General features: G+C 58.6%; 1 protein-coding gene and 1 long non-coding RNA gene across 3 annotated transcripts; one reads left to right on the top strand and one right to left on the bottom strand.

Annotated features, from left to right (window-relative positions):
- Positions 1 to 400: 400 nt before the first annotated feature.
- On the bottom strand, positions 401 to 9,890 carry HCRTR1 (hypocretin receptor 1). 2 transcript variants are annotated; one of them, XM_032864017.1, is made up of 8 exons: positions 9,725 to 9,890; positions 8,301 to 8,625; positions 7,942 to 8,120; positions 6,368 to 6,611; positions 5,820 to 5,935; positions 4,094 to 4,326; positions 2,864 to 2,985; positions 1,029 to 1,219 (listed from the first exon to the last, which is right to left on the bottom strand). In XM_032864017.1, the coding sequence occupies exons 2-8, from the start codon at positions 8,503 to 8,505 to the stop codon at positions 1,029 to 1,031; spliced, it is 1,290 nt and encodes a 429-aa protein (XP_032719908.1). In that variant the 5' UTR covers positions 8,506 to 8,625; positions 9,725 to 9,890. The 2 variants fall into 2 exon arrangements, with proteins under 2 accessions (XP_032719909.1, XP_032719908.1); XM_032864018.1 differs by lacking the exon at positions 9,725 to 9,890 and having other exon boundaries at positions 401 to 1,219; positions 8,301 to 8,505.
- Positions 5,332 to 8,689, top strand: LOC116871321. Its single transcript, XR_004383369.1, has 2 exons — positions 5,332 to 5,885; positions 8,599 to 8,689. It is a non-coding gene; the product is annotated as an uncharacterized LOC116871321 (long non-coding RNA).
- Positions 9,891 to 14,536: the final 4,646 nt, after the last annotated feature.

Genomic DNA, 14,536 nt, shown 5'->3' with positions numbered 1-14,536 from the left:
GATGGAGCACGTCTGGGGCTCTTTTTATCCTGTGAGTTCATAGAAAATAAATGCAAGCCTAACTTCCAAGAAGGTGAAGATAATAGTAAATCAGTCTGTTAACCCCGCTGTCTGCCCCCGCATCTCCCTTACCTCCTGTAGGCCACTGGGACCAGAATTGTCACAGCAGACAGTTGTGTCCAGGACCCAGGTCCTGCAGGAGGCAGCGCTGCATGGGCTCTGAATCCGGGCTCGGAGCCCATCTGGGATCCAGGGTGTTGGGAGGGGTGGGCGGTGGTCAGCAGATCATAGCATTCCAGTGCTGCCTGGTCTTCTCCCCTACCCCAAGCTTCCCCGCCGTCTCTCTCCTCACCTCAGCAGCACAGATTTTGTGCAATGACAAGGAAAAGGAACATTCAGTGCCAGGCTTTTAATTACAATTGCTTCAGGCTGCTGGCCTCCATGCCAAATGACCACACGGAGAGTGTTCTAGCACACCAGAAAGCCGACAGGGTCCAGTCTGCGGTGCACACGGCACGTGGCCAGGATGGGGCTGTGTTCCTACCAGGGAAAGGCTGGACCCCGATTCGTTCACGTGGGCCTCAGAGCAGCTGGGCTTTCCGCTGGAGCCGCTGGACCAGATGGCACTGCCCGCCAGGACCCTTACAACAGACTCCAGGGAAGGCCTGTAATTGGGTGGGAGAGAGATCTTTGGGAGGAAGGCCGAGCTGCGGAAGGATGATAGGGATGGATGAGACCGTGGGGCACAGCCATGTGGGAGGAATAGGATAATCCCGTCCACAACACTTCACAATCTACAACGAGCTTTCCGCTTTCTCGAGCATGCTTAATCCTCCCATCAATCCTGCTTAGGAGACAGGGCTCAGAGAAGGGAAGTCACTTGCCCAGAGTTAAACAGGCAGAAAACCAGGTCTGGAGCCGTGGCCTCCCACTGCATCCAGCAGTCTCCACAAGGAGTCAGGGGAGCAGCCCAGGCAGGAAGCAGCTCGTACCACCTCCCCCACCGGGAGCCACCAGGGCGACCTCTCTCAGGGCAGCACCGTGGTGACACTGGTGAGCACCACGTGCTCGGGGACTTTGGAGACGGAGTACCGGCTGTGCAAGGACAAGGACTTGTGGCTGGCAGAGGAGCGGGGGCTGGGGGCCTTCGGAGAGTCGCAGGGACCCAGGCCAGGCAGGCAGCTGGAGAAGGCGGCCTTAAACTGCTCCCGGAATTTGCCTTGGTTGGAGACAGAAGACACAGCCATAAGGAGATGGATGAAGCAGGAAGGTCCTTGGGCCCAGGAACACCCACGCAGCTCCAGCCAAGCTGCCTGTGAGGGGGCGGGAGGGCAGGGGAGAGCTGGGACGAAGAAGGCCCCAAAGGCGACCTTGGCATTGCCAGGGAGAGTGAGGACAGAGGCCCTGGAGCAGTTCCCAAGGAGAAATGCAATTTTCATCTGATTCCTTGACTGCACTCTGGCTCTGAGCCCGGCTCAGAACGTGGTGTCTGGTTCCGGGGCCTGGGGCCACCTCTGCCCTCCTTGGTGGGTATGGGGAGGGGCTCGGACTCATGGCTATGGCTAGGCTATCCCCACCCGTGCCCCACAGTGACGGGAAGGACAGCAGCAGCCTGCATGAGGCCCTGTGAGGGGCACCTCTGCTTTGCCCCACACACCGCTCCTCCCCTGCTTCTCCCAGCACACTGAGAGGCTGGCGTCCTTTATCCTTACTTCATAGGTGAGACGCACAGAGGTGCAGAGACTTGCCCAGGGTCCCCCAGCCAAAAGTCAGGCCCAGTTCTCATTCCGGAGCCCTTCTCTTGAAGGGGACAACAGAGTAGGGAAGAAGGGACTACCACAGCCAGCTCGGTCAGCCAAAGGACACCAAGGAAACAGACGGTGTCTGGAGCAGAAAACTCCTTGACCACGCTTCGTCAGCCAGCAAGCCTCCCTCGGGCCCCAGCAGAGGCCCAGACACACAGTAGGTGCTCAGTAAACGGACACAAGACAGGAATGCCTGGCAGGAAGTCTGGTTGCTGCCTTTGTGGCAGCCCTTACATCTTCTGTTCTCCCCACTGAGCTGGAGACTGCTGACTAGCCTTCAGTGACTAATTCTTTAGTCTCAATGAGGCTTAGGATATGGACCCCCAGCCCCTCCTTCAGCCTTTTTCCAAAGATCATTGTTCCCAGGCTTGAACAGGCATCTGGACCAGCTCGTTAGGCCTAGTTCTGCAGCCAGAGGCCTCACTGTGAGCCACACTTCTGCTGAGCCCAGGTGGGTCCGCGGGCAGAGGTGTTACCACCCGGAGCCTGGGAGGTTGGGGCAGGAGGTGCACACAGTGGGACAGCAGAGGGGAGCGGCCTGGGGTGGGGCTAGGGGACTGGGGATGCCTGGACTTCCAGACAGGGGAGCAAGAAGGCTGGTACTGGAGACAGATGGGTCCAGGGACAGTCCCCCACATTCTGGCGGCTCTGCCAGTTCGTGTCTAGCTGGGCATGGGGAAGCCCTCCCCGGCCCTGGGCTGCCTCTACTGGTGATCCTCCCTTACCCAAATGACTTGGTTATACAGTCATCCTCTCGGGTGGGAGCTCCCGGGCCCTCTTCCCATAGGCCTGGCTCCCCCAGAGCCTGTGTTGGCCAGACAGGGCCGACTAGAGGTTCTGGTGTGTGGCCTGTCTCCCCCTTAGACCAGGGCTCCTGATCAGGGCCAGGTCTCTCCCAAATGGGAGTTCCCAGAGCCAGCTCAAGATCCCCAGGCGGGAGCAGGGACATCCCCTCCTGCCATCCCTTTACTCAGCCTGGCTTGGGGGTGTGCAGACTGTTGTCCCGAAGACTGCCGCACCCTTCCCCACCCATCCCCCTACCTCTCCAGCCCGCTCACCACTGAGGAAGTTGTAGATGATGGGGTTAGCAGCGCTGTTGGCATACACCAGCCAGTGTGAGAAGGTGAAGCAGGCATAGACGGCTTCTCGGTCGCTGGCTTGGTGGAACATCCCAAACACCCTAGGACCAGTGGGAGGACAGTCAGAAACGGGGTAGAAGTATGTGCACGTGTTCCCATTTTTGTTGGGTGGGAGTCACTGTCCTTATCTAAAACACAGGAAAGCCAAGGCTCAGAAAGGGGAAGTGAGTTGACCAAGGTCACACAGCTCACTAGTGGCTATCGAGTGGAAGACTTCCCACTGCCCCTTCTGTTCCCCCAGGTGGCCCTTTCCTGGGCCTTTAGGTCTGAGGTCTTGAGCACAGAGAGTGTAACCAGGGTGGCTCTCGGGACAGGGACCAGGGTCCATCTGCTCATTCACCGGCTCTCAGATCCTCTGGGACCCCCAACCACTTCCTCACCCACCCTTGCAGCGACATGAGGAGTCAAGCAAGACATCACCCATTGTTCAGTTAGGGAGGTGCACAGAAGCAAAATGACATGCCCGAGATCACAGGAAGTGATCCAGGAAATGGCCAAGCACAAACTCACACTGAGATTGGCTCCTGACAAACAGCCCGCTGCTCTCTCCTGGTGCCCCGCAGCCCCTCACTTGCTGAACCCCGTGTTCCCTCCGCTTCCAGTGCTTTCCTCCAGACACCTGCTGGCCTGGTCCCTTGGTTTCCCCCCTTCCTTCAAGTCCCTGCCAAATGTCATTTCCTCAGATGAGACTTTTTTTTTAACCCTTGTATCTAAAAAAAAAAAAAAAAGATGAAAAAATAAACACACAAAACCCCACTAACTCGTCACCTTCACTCTCTGTGTTCTTTCCCTATTTTGTCTTCATCGTGGTATCCCTCCCTGCCCGTACAGTGGAGACTTATTTCTCTGTCTCACTAGATGTCGCCTCCAAGAAGGCAGAGACTTTGTCTTGTGCACGTGGTCACTGTGCTCCCTGCCCACCACCCCCATCGGGAGCTGATGGTTGAGAGAAGAGATGGAGGAATTTTCATAATCCCCTCGCAGGCCACGGCTGGCTGGCGTTATTCACAGTTTACAGGCAAGAAAATGAGGCTGGGAGGCTCTGAGAAGGGAAATGACCTGCCTCCAAGGCCACATAGTGGGTGAGGACTAGGGTCCTTCTTCCCCCGAAGCAGAGAGAGGCCACCAGCTATCCCCTCGCACTCTCACCTCTTGAGGACATTGAGGACGCTGATGGGCAGGTAGCAGAGGGCAAAGACCAGCAGCACCACCATCAGCATCTTGGCCGTCTTCCTCCGCGCCCGCATCTGCTTCATCTCAGCCAGGAAAGCCCGGGCCCGGGCCCGGGGCGGGGGCTCTGCGCTCAGGCCCTGCCCGGGGTCGTCCGACTGGTCTGAGGGCCGCTTCCAGTTCCTCACCAGGGCCGATGTGGTGCCGGGGATCTGGTTGGCACAGAATGAGAGAGAGCGGTGGTGGGTGGGGCTCCTCGGGAGGGCCGTTCTCCTCTGCATGCTGCTCCGGGAGGACCCTGGGGCAGGCTGGAGGTGGGCCAAGGGAAGGAACCTAATATTCATGATGAAGACCGACCGACACTCCAGGCTGGAGGGGCCCCGTGAACTTGAGTCTCTCAGGAGCTCATTGTGAACTCCCCACGGTGTGCCTTCGGGGAAGGGCTTCCCGGCCCTCAGTTACTGATGAAAGAACAAAACCTCAGAGAGGCAGGAGACTCTAGAACATCCTCCCGAGCTACCCCTCCATCCTCCTTAGGCCATCGCTTCCCGTCGTGGGGGGAGGGGTGGTGGGGTGAGTTGTGCCCCCCACCTCACCTGTGCCTGACCCCAGAAAGCGAGCAGAGCAGGTGAGCAGGTGAGCGGCATGGAATGGCTGGGAGCCTCAGAGCACAGTCCCTGCCTCCGTCACAGCCCAGAAACCTGGGAGGGGTCCAGGTTTCGGGAGCAGCCATAGATCTCCTTGAAGCCTCTCACACCATTGGACACATGAATCACCCCCCTAAAGAGGGGCACAGGGCTACAGTTGAGGAAAATTAGGGGCTAGGGCCAGCTCAGCTGCTCATGACCTGTGTGAGCTCACTCAACCCACTCTCCTGCCCTGAGCCTTGGTTTTCTCATCTATTAGAGGAGGATAGTGACTCTTGGCATCGGGACGGGGGGGGGGGGGGGCTCTTGGACAGAGGGCAGGTGCTGGTGGACTGCAGGCTGGTCGCCTTCTGGTCTTCATCCTCGCCTTGCCCAGGCACAGGACCCAGAACTTAGCCCCCTGGTACCCAGAACCTCTGAGCACTCCCCTCCCCCCACAACGACCCCCTGCCCCCTGGAACCTGCTGTTGGTGGGTCTGTAACAGAGGCCAGCAGGCAGGCCCCGGAACCGGAAAGCTTCTGCCACCCATCTGCTGTGGCAAGTTGGCCGCCCTTCGTCAGCATTGGCAATGGGGGTTCTACTGCTTCTGTGCTTAGGTTGTTGTGAAGACGTTGGGAGCCAAGTGCCGAATTTGGCAAAAACGCAGAGATAATGTTGTTGTGGGGCCAACGTGGGCATTAGAATGCCACTGCTCTTCCCCTGGCTGGCTGAGGGGTTTGGGAGAAGAGGCTTTGCCTCTCTGGGACTCCGTTCTCTCATACATTCAGCTGGGGACAATATACGAGGGTTGAGGGGAGGCGAGACTAGCTGGAAGTACCGGGTACAATGAAGGGCAGCTACTGGGCTCAGAACGATGATGAGGTTTTAGATACTGAAGCCAGTGTCAGTTAACATTCGGTTGCAGGGTCGGCCGCAGTGCTTTGGCCTGGACTTTGACCTGTCCCTGGGCCTTGCCTCTCTCCGGTGGCAGCTGGGATGGCAGATTCTTTCTGTTCCCTCAGACCAGGACCCCTTTCCTCCCCACCAGCCCAGACAGGGACACCAGAGTGGGCCTCACCTGGCGGCCCCAGAGCTTGCGGAAGATCTGGAAATAGGCCATGGCCATGAGGCCCAGTGGGGCCAGGTAAGTGACAATGAAGAAGCAACTGTGGTAGATCTTGGGGTAGAGGTCGTCTGTGGGGGTCAAGAGACACAAGGGCAAGAGACGCTCCCCTTCTGGGGTCCTCCAGCCTGTTCCACTTAGCAAAGCCCCCCTGCCCCATCTGGAGCCGTACAGCCAAAGCAAGCAGCTGGGCCTCTTATAGACACCACGACAGAGAGGGTCTCTCTGACCCTGCAGTTGCCCAGCCGATGGGTGTCCATCCTGGAGGGAGCCCTCACAGGTGTCTAGACTAGAGGAGATACCCGCTTTGGAGGTGTCCTTGCTAGATGCCTGCTGGATGGCGTCCATCAAGGGGTCACCCGCCCTGGGAGGGTAACCCTATAGAAGCCGGCTCCACCCTGGGAGTGCCCGCCCCATAAGTATACTGACAGATGCCTGTCCTAGGGGTACGTGTCCCGGAGGCACCCACTCCAGGGCCTCCTGCTCGAGGCCCCCACCATTACCTGCCCAGTGTTCATCACAGACGGAGAAGAGCCGGGTGCGGTTGGCTAGCTCAGGCAGCACGCTGCTGTATTCCATGACAGCAGCCTGGGGCACCATCATGGCCAAGGACACAGCCCAGATCCCCAGGATGGAGCCACGGGCGCGCCTCGCAGTACTCTTGAACAGCAGCGGGTGGCAGATGGCGTACCAGCGGTCCAGGGCGATGAAGCTGAGAGTCAGCACTGCCACCGACACAGACACGGCCTGCCCCATGGGCACACGGTGTCAATCCCCTTGGGGGCCACCCACAGACATGGGGTGGGTGATGGGGCATGGAGTCCCGAAACGCCAGGCATCCATGATGACTGCACTGCACTGCTCACGGCTTATGGAGCTTTGGGCAAATCACTCACCTTCTCTGAGGCTCGTCTGAGGAATGGGAACATGTCCTCCACCTTCAGGATTCTTGTGAGAATCCATGAAATCATGGGTGGGAAATGTCCAGGTTGAGACCTGGCCCATAGTGGGTGCTTCCCTACCATGAATAGTAACTTAATGGGACCTACTACGTGCCAGGCACTGTTCTCATTATCTTCACAACAGCCCCATGGTGCGTACTCTCACCCCACGTTACGTACTCTCACCCCACGTTACAGAGGAGGACACTGAGGCACAGGAAGGTTAAATAATTTGCCTAAGGTGCATTTCCTCCCCACCCTGTCTTTATTGTCAGTGTTTGCAGCATTAATCTGTTGAGTGGAAAATCTTAAAAATCCAAGAGGCGGGGCACCTGGGTAGCTCAGTGGGTTAAAGCCTCTGCCTTTGGCTCCGGTCATGATCCCAGTGTCCTGGGATCGAGCCCTGCATCAGGCTCTCTGCTCAGCAGGGGGCCTGCTTCTCTTCCCCTCTCTCTGCCTGCCTCTCTGCCTACCTATGATCTCTGTCTGTCAAATACATAAATAAAATCGTTAAAAAAAAATCCAAGAGGCATTTCTCTTTGCGTAGGGATGCCTTCCTTCCCCGGGGCTGTGAGGAAAGAGCCTCCCTCAGGGAGGCAGACGTGAGCCTAGGAACAGAAGTGGAGGTGGAGGCTGCCTCTGGGAGGGAACCCTGCCCTCTGGGGTGCATCCTGGCCTCTGGCCAGGTCTCTTCCTCCAACCCCCACCACATCTCTACAACCTGATCCCTGCCGCTGGGGAGGGAAGGCCCTGGCCAAAGGTGGTCTCCTCACACCAGCCCCCTGGGAACCAGGGAGCAGGCCTAGCAAGCATCTGTGCCTGTCACCGTGGGCTTGTGCCCCTCTCATGGTGAGTGGAGGTGACTGCACGTGTGTCCAGTGGCTATGTGCGTGTGGGTCTGCGGGTGTGACCAGGTGGGGATCTCTGTATGAGTGTGTGGGGCCAGGCCTGTGTCTCCAAGTGTCAGGCCTTGTGGCCGGGCCCTAATGACAGGAGAGGACGACACAGCAAAGGAACTGAGCCACCACATCCCGTCTGAAAGGCAAGTCCAAGGGTCGCTGAGGTCTGTGCAAGGCCATGGTGTTTTGTACTTGGGGTGACAGAGGGGTGACAGACGGCGCCTGGGTGGAGCTCACCTGTAGATAGGGGATGACCTTGCAGAGGGCATGACCGAAGAGCCAGGATTCAGTGATGTCTACCAGCAGGCTGGCCGGGAGGCAGATGGCTGTCACAAGCACGTCAGCCAGGGACAGGTTGACGATGAAGTAGTTGGTGACTGTCCTCATGTGGTGGTTCCTCCAGACAGCCAGGCAGACTGCAGGGCAGGGGTGGGAAGAGGAGGGGATGTGAAGCGGGGGTGGGCAGAGCCGTGCTACCCAGCCCCCACACTGTCAAGCTAAGGGGAGGTGGGGAGGGAGAGAGAGAGAAGCCAGGCCCAGGACCCCTGCCAGTGCCCAGGGGAAGTCCGCAGCACCGCGGGGACCTAAACACCTACCCAGCGTGTTGCCCACCAGGGCCACAAGGAACACAGCCACGTAGGCAGCGATGAGGACCCACTCATACTGCTTTGGGTAGAGATAATCACGCCACAGGTAGCGCAGGAACTCGTCTTCGTAGTCAGGAGGCACCAGGGATGGTGATGGGTCCCCGCCGCCAGTGGGGGTCCCAGTCTGGGCCCCTGGGGTGGCGGAGGGCTCCATGAGCTCAGGAGCTGCTGATGGCTAGGGGCATCCTGGGCCCGGCAGGGCGTGGGGAGCCCCGACCAGGTCTCAGCCCACTTCTCTTGCACACAGGTCTCTGGGGTCCCAGCCCCAAGCCTCCTGAAAGAAGGAGGGGAGGAAGGAAGAAAGAACACTAGGAGTGTGCCAGGCACTTTGCAGGTAAGCTCCCTCCGTTCTCGTAGTGCGTCGGTTACGGTGAGCCCAAAATCGATGGAGAAAGACAGATGTGGCTTACATCTCAATTCCATGCTAGGTGCTGTTGGATGCCTTACGTCTCCCCTTTCAGCCTTGGTTTCCCCATCTTTCCAAAGGAGTAATAACCGTACCTACCCCACAGGGCCGCAGCGAGGTGTAATGAGCACTAATACGTACCCAGATGCTGGCAAGGAAACCGGCTTCAGGGCCGGCTCCCGTTACCATGAGCCCTTTGCTTAAGGCCACAAAGCTACTATGCCAGGTCTGTCTGAATCCACGAAACACCATGGATTTGTGACTGGAAGCCATCCCCATTGCCAATGTTCTCTCCTGAGTCAGTTCACAGGCCTGGATTTTTGGTTGAAAAATGGTCAAGGGAAGCATTAGGGACCCAGGCGCCGCCCTCCAGACCTGGACCCTCCCCGGTAGGACACACATTGGCGGCAGGGGTGCAGGAAGGAACTGACGACCTCCCTGCAAGAGAGGAGAACCCCAGGCCCAGCGACAGGCCGCTCAGACCCCCGGATCTTCCCCGCTTGAATCCCCGCGGCCGCGATGTTCCCCGACGACCGCCAGGGGTCGCTGGGCTGGAGCGCAGGCCGCTTTCTCCATTCATAAATCGGGCCTCCCTCCCCGCCCATCCTCGCTCGCTCAGACCCCTCCTTCCCGCGGCTAGGCAGGGACGACCCCGGACGTGTGTAGGAGGGTTGCCGGTCCCTGGAGACCACTGGGGGAGGTTGAGGGGCATTCTTCATACCCCCTCCAAGTGCCGACGGACCCAGTCCCTCAGCGGGACCTCCCTGCACCTCGGGGACTGGGTTGGGGTGGGGGGGTGGCTGCGGGGAAAGGTGGCGGAACGAAGGCGCTAGAGGTTCTGCAGAAACCTGCCTGGAGGAGGGCAGAGCCTCCAGGGGACCCTGCCTTCCAGCACCCAGGTTATGCCCCGCCGAGGGTCCTTTGGAACCCCCACCCCGGGCCTGGGGGAATCCCCCAAACCCCGCACCTGTTGGCTCCAGGACCCCGGCGTCCTCGGCTGCTGGTCCCCGGACCTTGCACCGGGGACTCCGCCTCCCTGGCCCGAAGGCCGGGCTTCAGGGGCCCGGGCCGGGGGAGGGGTCCGGGGCAGCCCCCTCCCGAGGCCGCGCTGCCTGGGCTCGCTCGGCTGGGCGAGAGCCGCCGCTCCAACGCCGGCTCTGGCTGGGCGCGGGCTCAGCCGGGCTGCGCGTCGCGGGGAGGGGGGACGAGCGGGAGGGGCGGGCGGGGAGGGGAGCCCCCAGCCGGTCTCCGCTTCATGTCGCCCAGCCCGAGACCGGGAGGGCGGGGGAGACGCTCATTCCTCCTCGCCTGCCACTTCATGCTTCCATCCCACCTCCATTCATGCGTCCATCCGTTCATTCATACGTTCGCTTTCACTCGGCTTCTGTGCCTCCGGCCGCTGAGCGTTCAGAGCGCACCTACTGTGTGCTGGCGGGCCCTAGGCAGCTCCGGAGGGGCCCCAGCGCAGACGGGGATCCCAGCTCCACTTCCCGCGGCCGCGCCTAGCTGAGGAGGATGGCACAGGTGGGTCACAGGGGTGCCCATCTCCCAGCGCACCCCCCCCCCCGTTCTCTCCGCCCCAATCCTTTTTCTTCATACCTGCTTTCCCCCCTCCCAAGATGGATGGTAAGTAGAGGCAGGAAGAGGGGAGCCAGAGGGCCTGACTAATTCAACAAACAATTACTAAGCTGTGTGCCAGGCAGTGAGCTAGAATAATAGGGCTGCCCCAAGTGTACCCCATCCCCCCACCATGCGGGATCTCACTTAATCTCCCCACCAGTCCAGGGAGGTAGTCACTATTGCCCCATTTTGCAGATGAGGACACTGGGTTCACATGGTTCAGAACTTGCCCAAGGCCACACAGCAGAGGCAGAGTTAGGATTCCGACCTGTGATCCTCTCCAGGTTTACCCATCTCCTTGCCAGGCAGAAACTCCCCGTCCTTCAGACACGCCCAGGCTGGCCAGAGACAGGAGGCTCACAGCCCAGCAAGTGACTATAGCATGAGGAGGGCTGGGAAGTGGCCCAGAAAGACAGATTGATTCAACCAGGGCATCAGGACAGACCTCTTGGAGCAGGAACACAGGGACCTGCAAAGTGAGATGGTAGCCTTGCAAGGGGGATTGAGGTAGCCACAGAGAGGTTTCCAGGTAGAGGAAACAGCAGGTGTAAAGGTAGGGAGGTGGGGCCTTCCAGGAACCACAGTGAGGTGATGAGCCACCCCCTGGGCATCAGGCCATGCCCTGCCTCAGGACAGGACCTTCCTGGCACATCTGGTCCCAACGTCCTCTCACCCCCAGTGACTCAAAATCCCTCCCTCCTTGGGAAGATTCCTGAGATGTAACACTCCATGTTCTCTGTGGCAGCCAAAGTCCTTTCTCAGAGGAGCTGGTGATGGGCCATTAAACACAGTGTTTGGTAGTGGAGCTGGGGTGACAGTGGACAGGTCAGTGACCTCCCCTGCCTCTCCAGAAAGGGAGAACCGAAGCCGATCCTAAGGCACAACTCTGTCCCTGGGCAGGACAGGTGATGGGTCCCAGCATCCGTGTGGTTCCAGTGTTCTGTCCTGCCTGCCTGGGGTGCTGGCGGTGGGAGGGGAATGAATGAGGGGACTCGAGAGAGGAGCACCTGGTGTGCGTGCGCACGTGTGCATGGGTGTGCGTGAGCATGCATGTGTGCTTGCACATGCACGTGTGTGTCTATGTTTTTCTGTATTTAAGAGGAAGGGCTGTGAGTGTGTGTTTAGAGAATCTATTCTGTGACACTGTGTGTGTGTGTGTGTGTGTGTGTGTGTCTGAGTGTGCATGTGAGCAGAAGATAGGCTTTGGGTTGGTGACCAATGTCACCCTGAGTGGGCTGTGTCTGCATGGGGCTTACTTTGTGTACATTGGTGTTTGTGTACACAAGGAGTGTGTGCGTGTTTGTGTGTGTGTGTGTGTGTGTGTGTATGGAGGGGGTGTCTGTCTCCCTGTGTGTCTGAATGTGTAGTTTGGGCTTTGACTAGCATCAGCCTCCTGGCGTGCGCCCCTATGAGCGTGGGAATGTGTGTGTGGGCACGCCTTTGTGTCTGCGGCCCTGCCACTGTTCGAATGTGGGACTTGGTTTGTCCGCCCCCGCAGTGATGACTCATCTAATCCCTCACTCTTAACCCCCCCCACCCCCCAGCTAGAGCTGGGACTGTCTGCTATGTCAGGGCTGGGGAGGGGGCTGCAGCACGGGCTGGGATGGAGGGTGAACCGCGTGGGGACCCTCAGGAGACAGCCACAGCTGCTAATAAACAGGCACACGAGTCTGCGAGGATGGTGGGCGCCAGCGGAGCCCAGCCCAGAGCTCCGGATACTTGGGCCTCCCAGACACCCAGTGCTGGAGTGAGCAAGGGTCTCCCCAGGCCCCCAAGCCATTATACGTGGAGTGCATGTGTCTGTGCATGTGTGTGGGGGGGGAAAGGAGTCATGGCTGAGAATTCAGTTTCCCCAGAGCCAGTCCCATCTCTCCTGAAGAGGGATCCTAATGGCCAACTCCCCCTTCATCCTTCGGTCCCCCAGAGATGGCTGCCCTCCAAGACAAAGGATCAGGAGTGGTTCCTTCTACCCTGAGGCAACAGATATTTTTCCTGCTCAGACTTTCACCAGAGAGGAGGCTCTGGGCCCCCAGGTACCCCTGGTCCTGAGTCTGGCTTCCTCACTCACGGCCTGAGGGCAAGAGAGGACAATTGTTTGGTTTGGGTAGATGCTTCGAGAAAACCCTGGGATCCCAAGAGGGGGTCAGTGATGTTCTGGAAGACCCACAGGGGCTGTGGTGATTTGGTCCTTGAGCCCAACAGCACTGGTCTCTGGGAGCTCCTGGCAAAGCACCAGGCCCAGGGCAGTCGTCAGGGGATCTCATGTCATCCATCTCCAGGCTGGGCACTCAGCCCTAGGACCTCCACGGCCCAGCGAGGCCAGCCCCGGAGACTCGGCTTTGCCTGAGCTTTCCGTCAACTGGTGACCACATGACCTCTTTCCTGGAACCAGCCAGTCCCGGCCTGGTTGATCTAATCCTGGACCTCTGAGCCCCAGGTCCCTGTCACATCCATCTTTAAGTGCAATCCCCGGCACTGGCCCCAGGTGCTGCTTCCCCCTCCCTCCCAATTCCAGTGTGACCTCTGTCAGGCTAGGACTAGAATAATCAAAATATAATTGGGTTTTCAACTTGCTAATGCTGCCAAAGGCCTGGGCTGTGCATGGGAACACTCTGAACAGGGCAGGGGTGCCTTTTAGAAGAACAGAAATCATCAGACAAGCAGAGGGATGCAGAGGGGTTCGGGGCAAGCCAGCAGGGGCTGGGTTGTGGGCCCAGAATGGGGGACTCTGAGGGCTGAGTCTGGCAGGCCACTGAGGAGGCTGTGGGGTTTGGTCCTCGGGACCAACAGCACTGGCCTCTGGGAGCTCCTAGCAAAGTGCCACCCCATGGGAGGGATCCAGGGGCCTCATGTCCTCTGTTTCCAGGCCAGGCGCTCAGTCTTTGTGCCCCCTCCCCTCGGGAAGGGCTGACCCTCCTTCAGGGTGTGGGTGGCTTGAAGGGGATGGACATCCACTGAGAGAGCAGGGGGCCTAGGACCTACAACCAGGCGTCCTTGCTGGCTTCATAAGCTACTGATCATCTTCCAGCTGGGACAGGGGCTAGAGACAGCAGTCTCTGCTCCCTCGCTCATATATTCAGTCAACAAACACGGACGGTGAGTTAGCTATCAAGAGGGGGGCCCTGCTGGTTAGTCTGGGGAGAACCCCCAGGGGGACAAACGGTGGGGGTGGGTATCACATCCATTAGAGTGGGAGATCGTGGCATCGGGGGTGGGCGACTGGATAGGACTGGGGTCAGCAGTGATAGTGTCCCTGAGCCCAGAAATAACTGTCACCCCTCCCAGGATGTTGAGCCTTGGGTTGAAATGTGGTTAGAAGCACAGGCTTGGGGCCAGAAAGACTGAGTCAGACTTCCAGCCCTGCTGCGTCCTGCTGTGTGATCCAGGACTGGTCACTTCACTTCTGGGATAGGCTGGGTAGTGGACCCCGAGGAGGTCCACGTTCTAATCCCGGGAACTGGTGGCATGCTGCCTGGTGAAAGGGACTTTGTAGATGGGGCTAAATTCAGGCTCTTGAGATGGGGAAACGATCTAGGGTTATCCAGGTGGGCCTGGTATAATCAAAAAGGGCCTTGTCCTAAGGAGAGAGGAGGGACAGAAAGAGCAGGTGTGGTGGCAGAGGTGGGAGGTGACAGCAGTGCTCCGAGAGGCCACAACCTAGGAAGGTGGGCGGGCTCCTGAAGCCGGCAAAAAACAGTCTCCCCTTGAGCCTCCAGACGGAATTCTCCTTACCGATTCCTTGAGGGGAGCCCCCGCTGGACTCATTTTGGATTTCTAACCTCCAGACTGTAGCAAGAAAAAAATGTGTTGTTTTAAGACTCTAAATTCGCCGTAATCTATACGGCAGCCACAAGAAACTAACACAACCTCTCTGGGCCTCATTTCACTGGTTATAAGATGCGACCAATAGGAACCTTGACCTTGCAGAGCTGTGTAAGGATCGCTGAGGGCAGGCAGGGGTGCCGAGCAACGGAGATTCACACATTCATACACACCTGCACTTAAAACTAATTTAATATTTCAAAAAATCAGAGTGGTCATAATGAGAAAAGTCAGGGCTTTGTTGGTCAGATGTCCTTGTGTTTATCCTGTCATTTGGTATTGTTTTTATTTTGAGTCCCATATGGGTTCAGGAGGCCGCTAATGAATTTAAATCCTA

The sequence above is a fragment of the Lontra canadensis genome, unplaced genomic scaffold, assembly GCF_010015895.1.
Source record: "Lontra canadensis isolate GAN:19392208 unplaced genomic scaffold, GSC_riverotter_1.0 scaffold25, whole genome shotgun sequence".
Taxonomy (NCBI): Eukaryota; Metazoa; Chordata; class Mammalia; order Carnivora; family Mustelidae; genus Lontra; species Lontra canadensis.
The sequence above is the reverse complement of the archived record's forward strand: the minus strand, read 5'-3'. Positions and strand labels throughout refer to the sequence as shown.